The 18,926-nt window shown below is 48.6% G+C and overlaps 1 protein-coding gene across 1 annotated transcript in view; it reads right to left on the reverse strand.

Annotated features, from left to right (window-relative positions):
* Positions 1–8,413: 8,413 nt before the first annotated feature.
* The window catches only part of LOC118086739 (IgGFc-binding protein-like), a 70,170-nt gene continuing 59,657 nt past the window's right edge, over positions 8,414–18,926 (reverse strand). The window contains exons 34-40 of the mRNA XM_035118732.3: positions 17,082–17,347; positions 15,860–15,979; positions 15,257–15,441; positions 13,683–13,846; positions 12,845–13,093; positions 11,656–11,818; positions 8,414–10,455 (exon numbers count right to left, since the gene is read on the reverse strand). Coding sequence (XP_034974623.3) covers positions 10,330–10,455; positions 11,656–11,818; positions 12,845–13,093; positions 13,683–13,846; positions 15,257–15,441; positions 15,860–15,979; positions 17,082–17,347 — 1,273 coding nt within the window. The 3' untranslated portion in view covers positions 8,414–10,329. The remainder of the gene's footprint in view (positions 10,456–11,655; positions 11,819–12,844; positions 13,094–13,682; positions 13,847–15,256; positions 15,442–15,859; positions 15,980–17,081; positions 17,348–18,926) is intronic.

Raw genomic sequence — 18,926 nt, forward strand, 5'->3', positions numbered from 1 at the left:
CTGCTGTCTCCTGATCACTGTTTGTTCCTTCTATTGGTGGTGTGTGTTTTATTGCCACTGCAGTTTACTGCTTGGTAAGCTGCCTTGAACTACAGGAGAGAAGGCAGGGTATGAACATTCTAAACAAGCAAAATGCTTATGAAGGGCATCTTTCTCGGGTGTTTTGAGTCCTTTCCTGAGTGCTTTGAATGGGAGAGTCATCTGGCCCTGGAGGGAAAGACTAAATGTACGCACCACACAACCAAAGCCCATGGCTTCCTCCAAAGAATCCTGGGAACTGTAGTTTGCCCCTCACAGAGCTGCAACCCTCAGCATTCTTACTGAACTACAGTTCCCATTATTCTTTTGACAAAGACGTGTGTTTTAAATGGATGGTGTAGGTGTGATTATCTTCAGAGGAGGAGGCGTGTTTTTCCATGTGAGAGAAACTCCAGTTTTAAGAGAGAAGGCAGAGCTCTCCCTGATAGGCTGAAAGTATCTTGCAGTGTGCATGGTCCTCTCTGTCTATCTGATATGGTGAGGGAGTGAATTTGCTGCCCACCTAGCAGTTTGAAAGCACGTCAAAGTGCAAGTTGATAAATAGGTACCTTCCAGCGGGAAGGTAAATGGTGTTTCCGTGCGCTGCTCTGGTTCACCAGAAGTGGCTTAGTCATGCTGGCCACATGACCTGGAAGCTGTCTGTGGACAAACACCAGCTCCCTCATCTATAGAGCGAGATGAGCGCCACAACCCCAGAGTCGTCTGCGACTGGACCTAATGGTCAGGGGTACCTTTACCTTTAGGAGCATCAAAGTTGTGTGCCTATGCTGAACCTATGTACTTGTGAATACATTCCAAACTGCCGTAAATCTCCTTCTGGAGGAAGCCAAACCCAATGAGCCCTACCATTCCTGGCTAACACAACCCTCTTTTTATCTTTGTCAATGCTGAAATGGTACCTTTTGAAGGCTCTTTGACACATCTCTTGCAGCAGTGGGGAGTCAACATGGGACCACAAGGGCAGTGCCAGTGGCAGCTGTATTCATGCCGATCAGGCTGGTGTAAGACAAGGCAGCAAATGACGAGCCTCCTCTCTGAAGGGCTATCCAGTCCAAATCTGACCAGAAGATCATAGAGCCCAAGGAGGGAGAATAAGACAGATCTTGAAGTCACCCCTGAGAGTTAGCACAGCACCTGGACAGCAAACATATCACCTGGCCACAGACTTCTGCACCTGTAATGTGATGTATTTCTCTTCGAATCACAGTGATTATTCTAAATTTGCATCCACAAACATAGATTAGCATGTTCAGTTTCCATGCCTAGCAGTGTCCTCTTTCGCCCCTGCCTTAATGAGGCATTCAGTGGTCACCCTGATTCTATGCCAGTAGTTTTCCAAATCAAGCTGTGGGTTGTATCTCAGTGGCAGAGCATCTGCCTTGCAAGCAGAAAGTCCCAGGTTCAATCCCCAGCATCTCCAGGTTGGGCTGGGAAAAGCTCCTTCCCTGGTACCCTGGAGAGCTGCTGCCAGTCCGTGTCTGCAGCACTGAATTAGGTGGACCAGTGATCTGACTTGGCATAAGGCGGTTTCCCATACTCCCAAACCTAGAGGAATTTATTGTATTGTCTCAGGGCGATTCATAGCATAGATTCTCTCTTAGGTGCAGCTCTTAAAGATGCCTTTGGGCAGGGGCTCAGATCAGCTTCCAACCCGATGGCTCTCCGAGTGCTCTGGATGCCTTTGCTCCTCCTTCACCTTTTGGGGTTTGGCTGTAGCCCAGTGGCAGAGCATGAAGACCTGGGGAGGGGGGGGGTCACAGTGGCCTCTGGGAGGGTGCCTGCCTGCTATCCCCCCCCCCCGAGCTTCCCTTCGCTCTGTCATTTCCGCTGACTTGAAATTCACCAGTGACCCCGGCACTTCTGAGAACAACCCCAGGCCCCTTTCTCGGCTGCTCCGGGCACAGACGGGACATTGTTACGGAGCTCGATGGAGAACAAGCGTTCCATTGACTCGGATGTGAGAACGGCAGCCCCGGAGGGAGGGCAAGGGGGCTTGGCCTTTTGTTCCGGCTCCAGATGAGGCACTAGGAGCCAGCAACAAAAAAACTCCCCAGAAAAGACAGGGTGGGGGTGGCACGGAGCCTTAGGACTGCTCCCCCTCCCCGTCAATCCCTACTTGGGTGTGCGTTGACTGGGGGATGCAGCAGCCACCATGCCTAATGAGAGCCGTGTTGTCTGGGTGGCTTTCAAGAAGGACTGAGAGAAAAGAAAGGGGGGGTGTTCTGTGTTCCAGGGTGGGGAGATGAGTCTTCTTCAGATCTGGGGGAGAAGGAAGGAGCAACGCCAGTTTGGAGGAAAGCAAGGGGATTTGGCATTGCCTGGTGTTGTCCCCGAGTCACACACAGACCCTCGGAAGGGTAGGGGGTGTCTTTGCATCTCCAGCCTTGGAGAATGGGGTGATTCAACTGGTGTTTTCTTGAGCCAGCGCAGCTGCATCATGCGGTTGAGCCAGAGCAACGACCTGTGATGCTCCCCCCTTGGCAGTGTGCCAGTTCCTGCGGGGCCTTTTGCACAGATGTCAGCGAGAGTTCAGCAGGGTGGCATGCTCCAGGAAGCAGGATGCCTCCCCCCCCACCCTTTGCAACCCTGCCTTTTATAACCAAGTCAGACCATTGGTCCCTCTTTTGGCCATATTTGACTGGCAGTGGCTCTCCTGAGTTTTCAACTCCCAGCCCTGTCTGGAGAAGCCGGGGATTGAACCTGATTCTGCACACACAGCAGCAGATCCTCTGCCACCGAGCTACAGCTGGGAGCCTGACACAGCCCTCTTTCATCTTTTTAAAAGGCTATGGCAGTATTTTCACAGCACAGCTAAAAATGTGTGGCAATAGGCTGTGCCACCAACCTTTGACTCATCCCATCTTTTCTTTGGTTGAAAAACATGGATACAGTGGTTTTGTGCCCTAAATAGCTGTTTCCTCTCCTTTCATCTGCTTTGATGCTGGCAGGGGGGCCTCCCAGGTTGATTTCTGCTGGGTAGACAAGAGATGTTCAAGGTGGCTTGTGTCCATTTGAAAGGAAGCAGTGCTCAAGTGTTTCTTCCTACAAGGAAACCATGGTGATGGTCTGAACCGTTTTGGGGGTTGTATTCCAATGGCACACATATCAATCTTTAAAGTACATAGAAGAGCCTGGGTCTATTTTGAAATTGACGGGGTTTCTCCCTCATGGCAAATCAGTGTTTTCACCACTCCCTTGGCTAGGCTAGAGGTCTCTGGCATGCAATGTGACGTTTGCTACCTGTGCTCAGGGCAGGCACAGAATACCTAGCACAAACTCGGGGCAGCTCTTGTCTGTTTTGAACCCCTCTCACAACATTCCAAGACCTCTAGTGGGATAGGGCTGGACCTACACAGAGAGGTTGAGCCTCTTTGTTATGTGCTTGGCATAGGTTGCAGAATCCCTCCAGACTTTCACATCAAGGGTGACTGGATGTGAAAGAGGAAAGTTGTTAGTGGTGCAGAAGGGGTGTCCACCTCAATTCCCCTCTTGTGCACACAGCTGGTGGAAATACCAGAGTCCTATCCTCTTTTGCACCCACAATATTCTCTGGAGTTTTTTTTTTTATCGTTTCAGAGCCTCTCCAATTGTCCTTTTCATTGTGCATTCATGGTGATTTGTGCTCAATAAAATGGTAGCGGGTTCATTTATACACAAACCCACTTTCAATACTGCAAAAGATTCTGGAGGTGGGTGTACCACTTCATTTCCAATCAGTGCCTGTCTTGTAGTAACTTCCCACTGACATCCTATTAACTTTCTATACTGCTAATGTTCCCAAGTAAATTTCCATCCCACTTTTGTTGCAAGAAGACTGTCCTTTCAGATGGCAATCATGCAATAACACTGGAGAAACACCAGTCTGGGGAGCCCCTTTGAATCCAACCATTGTGATAGCAGGAAGCGGTGCTCTGTGTTCTTCAGCGTTCAATTCCTGCAGCTGAAGCAGGGTGTTGTGTTCTCCCGCAGTAATTCTGCTGCTGTCTGAGAGCAAATCTCAGGGGGGTTGTTCGTGCAAAGTATTTCTGGAGAGCCCAGAGGCGCAGAAAGTGCATGCAGAAATCTTTGGTGCCAGGGGATTTCTGTTCCCAAAGTGTTGGCTGAGGTTTCCTGGACATCATTCCATTAAAACCAAAGCAAGACTCACCCACATGTGCAAAGGAACCCCATCACAAGGAGTAGAAGGGGGAGATAGATGGACCCATGGTCGTAGCCAGGATTTACAGTATGTTGAGGGTGGGCAGTAAATTCACCCGTTATCAACCTCTGTTGGACTCTGTTAAGCAGATTCAGAATGAAATGTCTCAACAACAGTTGCTTTAAATTACTTTCTTTTGACCCCAAGTGGTTAGAAAAACCTGTCTAAATCTTTCTGCAAGTTCTACTTTTACTTAAGTATTCTTATTTACTTACTTGATTGGGAGGGGGGGTAGCTGCCCCCTGCCCACACCCATGGGTGAACCTGATGCAGAGATAGTAGGGATTTTGTAGGGCGCAACAAAGGGGTGCTAGCAGACCTCAGAAGTGCAAATTGTGAATTTGAGATTGCACGACATTTGCCTGCGCTAGGTGTCACCTTTAGAAGCTGCTCTGGAGAAATTCCTCCAGGCACTGCTTTGCCTGTGACAGCTCTGCGATTTGAAAAGCCCTTCTGGTAATGTGTATGTTATAACTCACTTCCTCCAGCTCTGGCACACTGGTGGTTGCATCTAGGCCTTGAACTTCGGCTCCAAAGTGCCCTGCACTGATGGTGATACCTCATACAGCCGTGCAGAAAAATTATTCTTCATGTCGTTTCTATACCGCTTCACAGTATATTTATTTATTTTAATCTCTGGGCAGCAGTTAGGCAATTTGAGGCACTGTATAAGTGATCATCAATACCAAGAAGTCATCATCAAAGCTGGGTGCTACGTTTGGCAGCCCCTGTTTATAAGCCTCATAAGAAGATAAGATAAGAAGCGCTCTTCTGGACTAGGACAAATGTCCACAGAGTCCAACCTTCTGTTTCAACCCATAATGTGCCAGCCAGAGGCCCTGGGAAGCCCACAGCGCGAGCTCCCCAGTCCTGGGACTCCCAAGCTCATCTGGTCGCTGCACCTGCAAGATTCCTGCCTGTCTTAAAGGCACAGCGCTTGGGTCAGCGGGGGGGGGGGGATATGCGCCTACGACGAGCGAGAGAGCCGGACCCGTCTCTCGCGCTGCAAAGGCCGCCTTTCTGCCTTGGATGGCGCCATAAATCAAGGCAGAGGCGCCCTCTCCGCCTTCCCTTCCCAGGAGAGGAATCCCGGCTCGCTCGCCCACAGCGTCTCCATCTTCCCGTCGCCGATCCTCTCCGGCTCCGCTTTGCTGGGAAGCGGCCCAAGGCACAGTTACGCAACGCGCCGGCAGCCCGGTTCGGGAGCCAAGCGGCTGAGGGACGCCCTCTAGTGGGCAGCGGAGGCGCCGCGCCGCCGTCGGATCTCTTGGGGTGGGGGAGACAGGGCTGCCTGCGCCTGATCTGATGACAGAGCGACACGTGCTCCCCGTGTCCAAGGACTGTGCGGGAGATTAAAAAAACAAACACCTTTCCCCCTTTGGAACTGGCCGCCCTCAAAAGAATCTGCCCAGAACGTGGTGGTAGAATGGCCTGTACTATTTGAGAGCCGGGGAGGGGGCAGAGAGAAAGAAAACTCCTCCCTATATTTTAAGGTAGAGAGGTTTTCAACTTTTCTGGGTCCACGGCCCCCTTGACCAACTGTATTCTTTCTGCGGCACCCCCCGTTGGGGCTCAGGAGCTCAGTTATGTCACCCCTTGCCCGCAGAGCTGGCAGCCTCTCGCCCTTTTTCAAACACCCTCCCAATAAGGGATAGAATGGCAGAGAGGCGCTTTTAAATCCAATGTGCATTTCTGACCACTGCAGGATCAGCATTTGAATTACCGATGCAGGGAAATGCAAAAGCAAAATTGAACTCGGTCTAACCCCACACTGATCTGTCAGTTGTGAAAATGACTTTCAGGATTTCAACCAGGGCTGCAAATGTTTCACCTGCAGCAATTAGAAGGTGAGCTTGTTTAACTTCAGCAGTTAAAAAAACAACAACACAGAAGCACTGGAACAATCCAGGTGAGTCCCCCCCCCTCCCCCAAGCCAGTTGGCAGCTCATTCCATTTGTAGTGTTACACATTAAAACAAAGCAAGAAACCCCTTTGAAAGAGCAGAGGCACTTGGATTTGCTCACCGTTGTCTTCAGATAAGGGCCAAACTACTGTAGATATGACACCATTTGCACAAGTTGCAATTGTTTGTTTTGTTTTCAGGGTTAAAAAAAAACACCAGAGGTAGGCAGTGTAATGCAGATCATGACTCTGGCAAGTAGGGGTACAGGGGCTTTATCATTCTGCTCTTCACTGTAATCCCAACTGGATCAGGGCTGTTATTTAAGTGGATAGGCTACCCAGATTCCAAAAAACACATCCCACCAATACCTGCTTAGATATATTTTTTAAAAAGCATCATCAGCATGGTTGCTAATTGCTTGGATGGTATTGCATCAAGTTTGGCTCCAAAGAGATTGTGTAAACCAGGGGTGGGGGCATTTTTCAGGGCTGCATTCCCTTCTGGGCAGACTTCTGCAGGACACAAGCCAGTGGAGGGCAGAGCAACAAAAAAACCAAACACTTAAGGAATATGTGAAGCAGGGCTGGTGAAATGTTTGGCCCAGGAAGAGCGTGTGCGGCTTGGTTGGAGTCCCGAGGGCCTGAGGTCCCCCACCCCTGATGTAAACAATAGCAGGCTTCTATCTCCACTAATGGGCTCTGCCTTCACAGCAGAAATTGGGAGGGTGTCAGCATGTGCGGCAGAAATCCCGTTGGGATGGTGAATTTCAAGATCCACCCCCATCTCTCCATGGGACATGTTCCCAACAAGAACCCTGTCTGGGATTAAAGGCGTTAGCAGAAAATGTTGCAGTAAACGATGGCACTGAGCAGCACTGGCAGAATGGTGGAGGGGGGTGCAGTGCAGCTTCTGGCGGCCAGCCGGAGCCCTGCAGAGAGGAAGAGATGGTTATTATCAATCAGCTTCCCTGTCCAGTTACTGACAGATAATTTGAGGCAAGCCTCACAGGGGAATACTGCTGCATCGCACTTAGAAAGTGCTTCAGAAGGTACAAAGTGTTTCAGGTCCACCCCTAGGTGTACATTTTGACAGGAGTGTTTGACAAATCCAGCTGTGATTTGTTTTAACAGCACTTTAACACCTAGGTTTCTTAACTAACCATAGTTAAAACTAACCAGTTTCCCAAATTTAGATGTCAAAAGAACTATCCAGTTCCAGATTTACATATAAGCTAAACAAGCTATATCTTAGGGTCCCACTCTCTTAGGGCCCCCCAAAAAAATTTAAAGGAAAAAAAACTGGATGTACATTTCCAAAATATAAGATAAAAAACAAATAAAATAAAACCTACATACAGAAACAGGGACCCAGGTGGCGCTGTGGTTAAACCACTGAGCCTAGGGCTTGCTGATCAGAAGGTCGGCGGTTCGAATCCCTGTGACGGGGTGAGCTCCCACTGCTTGGTCCCAGCTCCTGCCAACCTAGCAGTTCGAAAGCACGTCAAAGTGCAAGTAGATAAATAGGAAGGTAAACGGCGTTTCCATGTGCTGCTCTGGTTTGCCAGAAGCGGCTTTGTCATGCTGGCCACATGACCTGGAAGCTATACGCCGGCTCCCTCGGCCAATAATGCAAGATGAGTGTGCAACCCCAGAGTCGGTCACGACTGGACCTAATGGTCAGGGGTCCCTTTACCTTTACCTTACATACAGAAACATTGTTTTGTGTTGTGTAGGCTGATTTTTGTTATGCGCAAATGGCTTTAGATCGGGGTCCCCAAACTTACCCAGCTTTGGGCCGGTGGCCGCAGCGCCGATCGCCCAATGGGCCAGAGGGCGGGGGAGCGCATGTCCATACGTGTGAGCACATGCTATTTCCGGCGCACTTCCGGGTCGGAGGAGCGCCGGAAATAGCTTGTGCGCATGCGCACGGGCCTCCTCTGACCTGGAGGTGTGCCTGAAATGGCATTTGCGCATGTGCACAAGCTATTTCCGGTGCTCCTCCAACCCAGATGTGGGCAGCCGCGCCGCTAAGAGCGGTGGGGGTTATAGCGGGCTGGATAAAAGAGGCCTTCAGGCCGTATCCAGCCCGTGGACCATAGTATGGGGATGTCTGCTTTAGATACCTATTAGGTCCATTAAAACTGTTATAGGAATTTGGGAGTCGGGTGACCCACAACAAACAGGCTCTGATCCAGGAAGAGTCCGAGAACCTGACAAGGAAACCAATTTATGAAGCTCCTTGTCGGAGAAAATGACAGGGACCAAACCAGGACGTCTAGAAAGCAAGGCAGTTTATTTCCAAACAAAAGAAACTGTTGCAACAGGGTCCTTCACCCACGTAGCAGGACGGAGCGAAGAACCCAGAACAAAGGGAGCTTCCAACTTTATATAATATTCCTTCCCAATGTTACTCAATTACAAGAAAAAGGCGGGAGACAGTTGGGTGGAGGATAATCAGGTAAGTACAAAGGTTTGATAGGTTTTTCGATGTGGGGACCTTAGCAGGACAATTGGGGTGATGGTCCTGATAATGAGTATGCATACATTTTATTTGTTCACAGGATGGGATTCCCGGAGGTGCCACTGAGTTGTGTATTGGTGTCGTTATTATTAGACAAGCTAGATGACCCTGTGGTAAACTGTCACAGCGTAGGGAAAACACAGGATCCTGCAAGGATCTTTAACATGGGGAAACTTGGGTGAATGTGAAGATATAATATAGATTAATACACAGGGTTTGATACTTGGTAAAGAAACAATAACATCTAATGGCTACATAAAAGGAATACAGAGATACAATAAGTAGTGACATGGGAAAGGTTACACTTTAGCAATATTAATATATACAGTTTAGAATGACGTTTAAGCAATTTGAAAGTTTGAGTTTTACAGAAGCACATATAGGAGGATACATTTAAAAGAAACCCCTGTTCCCTTAATATAATGAAATAGATAAATTCATACAAGAACATAGCTTTATTCAGACAGAATTAAAGAAGGATTTTAGATTCAGCAAGTCTCCTTCCTGGGAGGAAAAATGCTTGGGGCAGAGATAAAGAAATGCGCAATTGCTGTTGCGCCAGACCTTCCTGAGTTAAGGCATTATTATGTATGTTCCTGGAGGAGTTTGTAAAAGAGCTTAGGCGATAGCTATGCAAAAGAGGCGAGGCGTATTCCGGTGATGGTCTGGGGTCAAGCGGGGATTAATTCACCTATTGCGCAAGGGATAACCCTGTCTTGACCTATGTCTCTGGCAAGGAAAAATGGCTCCTCTTAGGTCAAGGCATCATTCCCCTCTCTGTATATTTGTGACCCATGGTTGTAGTGTATGGTGCACACTCCTCTACAACAATTACCATATAGCATATATTCAACACACACAAAAACAGCAACAATTTGTTGTTGACAAAGGACAGCTGGACATATAAAGGGCCCCATTATTTTCAGTAGCTTAGGGCCTCATCAAACCTAAATCCGGCCCTGACCTTGTCTTTACAACTGAAAGCAACCTATATCAAAGGCTCGGATTTTAAAGTTTTGCATTCACAGTTTGAATGGCAAAATGACAGAGCTGAATATTTGCAAATTTTCTTTTTGGTTCAAGCCACAATGCTGTGCTCTCCTAAGATAGGGTTGTGATATGTCCAGATTTTCCAGACGTACTGCAGTCGGCAGCAGTGTCCAGGCGTAAATTGGCAATATCTTAGGGAAATTCTGGATGTAGGGCAGTCCATGCCGGCAGTGCCTTTTTTGCAAATTTCTCTTTAAAATGCCTCAGAAATGGCAAAAAAGCTATTTTGCAAAAAATAAAAATAAAAATATTGCAATAACTTTGAGGGGGGAAAAAGCTCAACTTTTCTGTCCAGATTTTCACTGTTTGAACGCTATCCTAAGATGTAAGATGAACTCCTGCCACTAATGCACATTGTTAATGCTATGTCTGCTTACAGGAAATGGAAATTGCACATCTGCTGAGTTATTTAAAATCAACATGCTGCATTTCTTTGGCACACAAACACCCCAAAATTATTACTACTAATTCAATGTATTAAATGAAACTTTCTGTTCCTCGTGTTCCTTGCTGAATTAATCTAATTTACAACTTTGGGAAGAAAACAGCAGCACTCCCGCCCTGCCCCGCAGTCATGGGAGAGGCAGAAAGATTCTCTTAGCGTTGTTTTTGAGAACAGTCAATGCCGAGAGGAAAGTGTCTTGCCTTGATCAAGAGAATCATCATATCTCAAGAAAGGGCCAGCTGAGACAATGCCCGATGGAGGCTTCCTTCCAGCAATCGCAGGGCCTGGCTTGTCACAATTCTGAAAGAAAGGGAGGAAATGGAACCTCACTGTTTTGTCTAGAGGATTCTGCATAGGCTAGCTCTGTAGTCTCAGCACTCCCATGGGTACCAAGAAGACAGCCAGGCTAATTTCCCAGCGCATTGCCAGTCCGTTTTCAGTCCAGGTTGATGCAGGTATATCAGGATCATATCTAGATTTTAACACAAGTCAAGACCGCCTGGGTAATTTTCCACCTCTCTGATCTTAATCTCTCTCCAGATGAACCTATGAGGGCTACCACCAGCTCTCAAAGCTGTTGCCTTGGCCTGATCTGGCTCAGAAACCTTGACCCTGCAACATCCTTGGGCAGGCATCCCCAAACTTTGGCCCTCCAGATGTTTTGGACTACAGTTCCCATCTTCCCCGACCACTAGTCCTGTTAGCTAGGGATCATGGGAGTTGTAGGCCAAAACATCTGGAGGGCTGCAGTTTGGGGGTGCCTGTCCTTGGGCAGCTGCCAAGGACCCAGGCTCCAGCAGGTAACCACTGCTGATGCCTGCCCTAGGTACCCCTTTAACCGGCACTCCAAGCTGAGCACTGGAGTTGCTCAAGCTGAGCACTGGAGTCTCTCAGCTGCCATTTAAATGCCCCTGATATTTTCCAGGGAACTATGAGAAACTGACCACCATTTTGATTTCCCACAATACCCCAGAATGACACTATGGTGGAGGCATTATGGGACACTTTAATGGTTCTATAGGAGTGGAAGGAACTCTGCTTCCGCCGCCAGGTAAGTCTACAACACCAGGGCAACCCGTTGGCATGGGAAGGGCCCACTATGCCCCCCCTCAAACCTGGAGCCAGCTTTGTTTGCGGCAGGGGCGAATGAAGGCGTTGTGACACTGGGGCGGGACGTCGCTACGTAGGGCACATGTGCGGCATCGCTACGTATTGGGCACACTGCACATCCGCTGTATATAGTGGTTTGCCAGCGGCGGCGTTCCAGCACCATATAGATGGTGCTGGGATCCTCTGCTCGCGGCTGCAGCCGTGAACGGAGGATCCTCCACATGTGGCTGCGGCGGCACAATGGCTGCTTGTGCCGCAGCGGTGGGGTGAGCCCCTGCGGGGTGCCTTCTTGTCACCCCCCCCCCCAGACATGGCACCCAGGGCGCACTGCCCCCTGCCCCCTATTGCGGCACCCCTGGTTTGCGGTTCCTTCTTCTTTTCCTAACTTACCACGGTGCACCTGGCGGTAAGGAAGCTGCAGAGGCGGATACGACAGTGCAGGTACACCTCCTCCAAATCTGGGATGAAGGCAAAGACACTGAAGGAGAAATTGCCAGTGAGGGACACGGCATCCTTTTCAACTACCACCGTGCCGTCTCGAGGGTTTGGACACCTGCAATGAGAAGGTGACATAGGGCAGGAGATAGAGAGTTGCAGAGGTTTTGACTGAAGCATCAAACGACAACTTGCAGGTGTGAAAGACCCATCACAAAACTTTCATATCCATCCAGGGTCATCACAACGATTTCCCATTAAGACAGTCCTGTTTTTCAGCTAGGAGTCGCTGAGTGTCGACTAATCATCGGATGGGAAATCACATTAGGCTGGTTCACGTAGAGCCGTTTCATACTTGATCTCTGCAACATCAAGGAATGACGGGCAGAGGGGCCCTGCAGATGTTGCATCACAGTTTCTGAGGCCCAGGCCTTAATAAGGAGCATTTTCACCCCTTTCATCCCCTGGGCTGCGTTTTCCTTACCCATAAATATTATACGTGGGAGCCAGAAAGGGATCAAGACCACGACATGGACAGGGAGGAGAGAGTCTTTAACCCTGCGGTCTGAATTGGGGAACTGCAGCTCCCCTTTGCAATGGGAGGGGAGATCTCTGCATTGAAGACACCAGGTGTGTAAGTGTGGAGGGCTCAGTTCTGATCAGGATCATAGTGGGGGCAAGAGTTAAAGACTCCCCCCTCCCTGCCCAGCACCCGGTTTGAGGTCCCTATATCCTCTACTTATATGTTTTGTTTTTAAGAAAAACAGACACACAGGGAGTAAATATATGAATAACATCATTTCTAGTTTGATCCTCAGTTAAGAGAATATTCAAGTTAGGTTCTTGTCTCACTACACTGCAGTCCCTCTACTTCTCCCCTTCTTCATACCTATTCAGCTTGAACGCTGTGGCTTTCTTCTCTAGCTACCCTTTCATGCCGGGTGTCCTGGCCCTCAGTCCATGGTCGATGTCTAAAAGGCATCAACAGCCAAACCCAAGTGTCCTCCTGATTCTCAACCCCTGTTCTATAGTGCTATGAATTTTCTCTTCTCCCTGATCCTGGGTCTTTGCCTGTCTCCTCCAGTTAGTAAGCCCTGTTCCCTTTCGAGCAGACCACGCAAACAGTAAGAGGCAAGCAGCTTACTGGTTGGTGATGATATCCCACCGAATGCTGGAGGAGGCGTCTTTGTCCGGTGTGGCCCAGCACGATGACAAGGTCAGGACAAAGCGGGTGGCGTCTGCCCCTGAAATGCTGATGCCCACATAGGCCCTGTGATTGACAGTGAGTAGGATAGGGCTCTGGGTGAAGGGCCGGCTGTACTGAGGGTCTTGGTACAAAGTCATGGTGGTCTGGTAGCTCGCTTGGCCGGAGGTGAGAGTGGTGTTAATGATGCTATCAAAGGGGTAAAACATAAGAGAGTTACAACGCTTTTGTTTTGGAGCAGGCAACAGAGCAGCACTGCACATTCTTGGGACCAGGAAGAGGACTGATGGGAGATGAAGAGCGAGGAAGAAGAAAGATTTGAAAAGCAGGAGGTTGGAAGGACACAAGAGGAGCATTTTGAGGGTGGGAAAACTCTGCTTGGCCTTTGTTGGAGTCAAGAGTACTGAACTGGGAGGCTTTCAGAAAGTAGATTCTTATGATAGAGGAATGCAAAGGTACCTAAATTTGAAGCGAATAAGGGACAACGTGAGCAAAGGAACAAAGAACTTTGGAGCCAACATGGTGAACATAGGTGAAAGGCCTGGAGTATTTGAAGCCATGTGAGTGGAAGAGGGCACAGGAAAGCCTTCCACAATTGAAGATGCATGCAAGGAAAGATGGGGAGGAGCACAGCGAGAGGATACAAAGACAGGGGACCTCTCTGCAGGGGACCAGGTGCTGCTGGAGCCAACATAGAAAGATGCAAATATTAACGAGGATGTGAAATACTGCATTGGGGCGTTTGGCTTCTCTGTCCTGTCCTTCCAGCCGAACTCACTCCTGGATGGGATGGATGGCAGATGCCATTGAAAGGTTGAGGTTCAGTGGGTAGGCGCAGGAGAAGCGCAGGAAGAGAAAGCGATCCCTGCTGATCACCCCTCCGTAGGTGTTCTCCACACGGCCCTCCACTGAGTTGAAGTAGATGGCATGGGTTGTGTTGATCTGGAAGGAACGCAAGGAAAGAACTTTGTGAGGCCCACTGCAACATAAGCGGACACAGAGGGCAGATTTTCCTTCCTTGCTTTGGCAGCGTCCCTCCTCCCAGTCTCCAGGAGTCTGCAAATAATACCAACATTTCCCTTAGTGTAAGCCAGTTAGGTATCAGAGGCTAAAGGTAAAGTACCCCTGACAGTTAAGTCCAGTCGCAAACGACTCAGGGGTTGCAGCGCTCATCTCACTTTACTGGCTGAGAGAGCCGACGTTTGTCCACAGAGTTTTCTGGGTCATGTGGCCAGCATGACTAAACCGCTTCTGGCGAAACCAGAGCAGCGCATGAAAATGCTATTTACCTTCCCGCCAGAGTGGTACCTATTGATCTACTTGCACTTTGACATGCTTTCGAGCTGCTAGGTTGGCAGGAGCTGGGACCAAGCAACTGGAGCTCACCCCGTCACGGGGATTCGAACTGCCGACCTTCTGATCGGCAATAATAATAATAATAATTTATTATTTATACCCCGCCCATCTGAGTTTCCCCAGCCACTCTGGGCAGCTTCCAACAGAATTTTAAAATACAATAATCTATTAAACAAGCCCTATGCTCAGTGGTTTAGACCACAGCGCCACCCACTAGAATCTTGCTTTTTAGGAGGTCTATTTGAGGCAGGGTCATAGCTCATTGGTACACACAGAAAGTACCAGGGACACAACATCTCTGGTTAAAAGGATCAAATAGCAGGAGATGGTATAGACCAGGGGTCCCCAGACTTACCGCGCAGTGGGCCGGTGCCCGCCGCGCCGACCGCGCGGCGGGCCGGAGGGCAGGAGAGTGCGCGCACAGCGGGCCGGAGGGCGGGGGAGTGCGCGCCTGTGCGCATGCGCACACGCACACGGGCGGGGGAAAAATCGCCGAAAATCGCTTGTGCGCATGCGTATGGGCCTCCCCCGACCCGGAAGTGCATCGGAAATGACCTCTTCTGGGTCGGGAGAGGCCCATACGCATGCGCAAAAAGGATTTTCGGCGATTTTTTGCCGATTTTTCTGATCGTCGCCGCGCCGCGCGCTGTAAGAGCGGGCGGCGGCAGCGGGCGGCGGGGGTCGTCGCGGGCCGGATTGGGAGGCCGATTGGGCCGCATCCGGCCCGGGGGCCGTAGTTTGGGGACCCTGGTATAGACATAGGAAACTGACTTCTGCTTAGTCATATTATTTGCTCATTTCATCTGTCTACTCTGACGGCAAGCAGCTTTCTAGCATCTCAGTCAGGCAGAGATATTTCACATAACCTTGCTGCTGCCTATTTCAGCAGAGAGACTTTTTTTACTGGAGCAGCAGCTGCATGTTGTGATTTGTCAAGTGTTTCTACATGAGTGGGGTAGGGAGAGGGGAGGCTTTATGCTGGATAATTCTCCCCACCTCCATTGTGGTCCCACAGGTCTTCCGCACAGTATCAAAGTAGAAGAGGAGCCTGTCTCCGACAAGCGTGCCAGTGCAGGTGGGATCTGCCAAATGCAGTTCCTCAGCAGGGAATCCATCGGCGAAGAGCAGGCAGCGGGAAAGGGACACAACACTGTTGTTGCCACTGCATGTCAACCGGTAATCTGGAGGGAGAAAAGGGATTTGGCAGCCTGGCCTTGTTTCTGACAGCTGGGTTGTTGCAGGTGACAGCTTGAGACATAGTTACAGGTAGGTAGCCGTGTTGGTCTGAGTCGAAGCAAAATAAAAAAAATAAATAAATAAAAATAAAAATAAAAAAAATAATAAAAAAAATTCCTCCTGCTACTGAAGGAATTTTTTTATTTAGCTTGAGACATAGTTGCCGGAGCTAGAGGCCCCCCCCCCCAGCGTGTGGCAAGACGAGGGCTGCTCTGGGATGGTCAGGACCCACACAGGCAGTTCTCGCTTTGACGGCACTCATCAGGGGAATATGTGAATACCAACATTCTGTAACACGAAGGAAGTCCATGTTTCAAAGGCAAATGAAAAGACAAAAAAGGGAAAGCAGCGGTCCTTGTTTACCATAAGCAGCCTGTTTGGCAGGGCTGTAATCTCTGTGGCAGAAGCAGCCCCATTTCCCATTTTTCTCGCCACACCATTCATTCTCTCCGCATGCCAAGTCAAGGCAGGGGTCCGTTGCGGCTAGAGAAAGAGGAACAGGTTTAGTTGCAGGAATCATTGGTGGCCTTAGATAATCACAGACTCTGAACTTCACACGGAGGGGTCTTTTGGGATCATAGTATGCATTACTTTCCTTGCTTCACAAAGTGGTAAGCCAGACCTGGGTGGATTGGGGGGGGGCAACTTCCTTATACTGCTGAATGGGGCCTTCTACCTTTGCTCCAAAGTCTTCTCCTGATGGTTCCACATACTGAGGAACCCCCTCTATTCCTGTGAGCTTGTGTGTATTGAAGAAGCAGGGGGAGGAGGGCGTTGAAACTACGCAAGCTACAGAGAGGAACATTTCAAATGTTTACAGTTTTTAAAGATACCACACAGAAAGAGTTAACACACACAAACATACCTCTGGCCAGTAATTTAAAAACCATGATGTTTGTTACTGTTTGCAATTGCTGAGGGAGAAAGGCAAGGCAATTCACAGAATACTGATAAACATTCCAGCTTCCGGGGAGGAAGTGAAAGCCAGTTTGGCTGTAGGGGAAATCTCAATAGATCCTAAGGATTAGAATGCAGCCCTCCTTCTGACAATGGTTAGTCCCCCCTGCTCTGAGGAAGTCCGAGACCTCTGGGACACAGAAGTAGGGGAAGTCTGTCAGAAGTAGCACTAACTGAAGAAATTATGAGCCTCACTCACACCAGTACAGACGACTTTCTGAGGATTGGTTTTACCTACGTTTAAATACCCTGTGTGGTCACATATGTTGGTTTTCCATCTCTTTCTAGTTAATAGACTTAGAGTGCTTCAAAAAAAAAACCACCTCTCTAACAAGTATTGATCCTGTTTTGTTTGAAGGGAGATCACACAATGTTCACCATTTATTCATTCATTCATTCAGCATTCAGATTTGTTTGTGGGGAGGTTAGATGAAGTTGCATCAAAGCAAGTCTTATCCCACACCTTCCAGTGCATTTTCCCATCACTTTTCTTGTTGCAAGAAGTCTGAACATTTGGAATGTGGATAAGGCTTCCCAATCCACTATAATTATAATAGTGAGAATCTGGGAGCCCCTTTAACCCCAGTTGCCCCAAGATGGACAGGCAGCTGATGAAATTGGAACTCACGGCACTGGGCAGCTGCTCTCCAGCCACTGCCATGGACCCCATGAAGAAGACACAGTTCCTCGTAAGCGCTGAGGGCCATACACAGCATGCCATTAGCCACCCCATAGTGGCACAAGTCATATAAGCAGGACAAATAAAAAGAGGAAGGGTCCACATGCCAGTGGCATTCAGCAAATGGTCCTGATTGGTTAACCAGGGCCCCACAGACCTCTTCATATTCCTGGGGATCTTTGCATGGCTCTTGTGCTACAGTGTCATCCAAGCACCTGAAAAGTAAAGACAGGAGGTTTTAGTTGCAGCAGGCGCCTTTCTGTGGCCACCAGCCAGAGTTGGGCATGAAAAGGAAAGAGCCTGGGCAAACCTTGGGCTTGCATGTAAATTACATTGGCATTGTGGGATAACCATGTCGGTTCTATGAGGCTGGTTAAGTTTAATTAATGCACGAAGGGGTTAACACCATAGAGGAAGCTGTCCTGCCAGGCTTAGCTAAGTCACTTCCCTTACTTTGGGAGGAAATAGATAATCAAGCTCAGTGTGTGAAGGGTTTTGAGCTAGTTGCTCCAGCTCAGCCACATGGCTCTCACTAGCCACTTTTGAGTTTCTATACCAATAATTTAGGAACTTTCACCACTTTGGAACTAAGCTAAGTTTTACTGCCTATGGAACTTTTTTTGAACGCTCTATAGAAAAGCACATGAACCTGACCTTTGGAGAGTTTGTAAGTAAACAATTTTTAACTTACCAAATGTGTGGTCTTTTCCTATGCTGGAGGAAGTGGAAAACTTTGAAAGGAATTTTTAAATGCACATTTTCTATGCTTTATTTTGCTGGATATTTTGTGTTTTTAAATCCCTGCTGAAGTCTTCTCCCCAAAAAGTACTTGCCCCAAACTTGGACTTTGACAACCAGGAATCCTCTCTCTCTCTCTCTCTCTCTCTCTCTCTCTCTTGCCCCAACATACATTATGTTGTTCTGTTCATTTCAGTGCAAAGGGAATACAATGCAAATAGGGGTGATGTAATCAATTACGTATTACTTGACTTAAAGCAGCAGTTTTAATGTATTTTTAATCTTTGTTGGAAGCCACCCAGAGCAGCTGGGGAAACACAGCCAGATTGGCGGAGTATGTATGTATGTATGTATGTATGTATGTATGTATAAATATTAATACCAATCATATTCGCCAGGTAGATTTTCATTCTGCACTTGGGACAACTAAGCCAACACTGGCCATTTCCACTTATGTTTCCATTTCCACTAGAATTCTCAGACATCTTTACTTCAGTGTGACCAAGAGAAAAGCTTTGTTAGGATTCATTTTATTTCCTACTAATCTTGTTCAGAGGTCATGGTTTAAAACAGATTCTAGCTAAATAAGCCGTCTCTGCTACATGTGATTTAAAGTTGGCTTGTTTTGAAACTGACTTGAGAAACGCTGGATGTGCTGAAACATTTGGTGGCTTGAGAAGAAGAAGAGGAGGAGGAGGAGGAGGAGGAGGAGGAGGAGGAGGAGGAGGAGTTTGGATGTGATATCTCACTATACTTTATCACTACACTAAGGGGTCTCAAAGCGGTTAACATTCTCCTTTCCCTTCCTCCTCCACAACAAACACTCTGTGAGGTGAGTGGGGCTGAGAGACTTCAGAGAAGTGTGACTAGCCCAAGGTCACCCAGCAGCTGCATGTGGCGGAGTGGAGACACGAACCCAGTTCACCAGATTACGAATCTACCGCTCTTAACCACTACACCACACTGGCTTGAGCTGAATGCTGAGGATGTGCTCAGTGCAGCTCACCTGAACGCTCTTATTGCCTGTGCCTTACGCCACACCACCCCTTGCTGAGC

The sequence above is a fragment of the Zootoca vivipara genome, chromosome 6, assembly GCF_965207765.1.
Source record: "Zootoca vivipara chromosome 6, rZooViv2.hap1.1, whole genome shotgun sequence".
NCBI classification, from domain to species: Eukaryota; Metazoa; Chordata; class Lepidosauria; order Squamata; family Lacertidae; genus Zootoca; species Zootoca vivipara.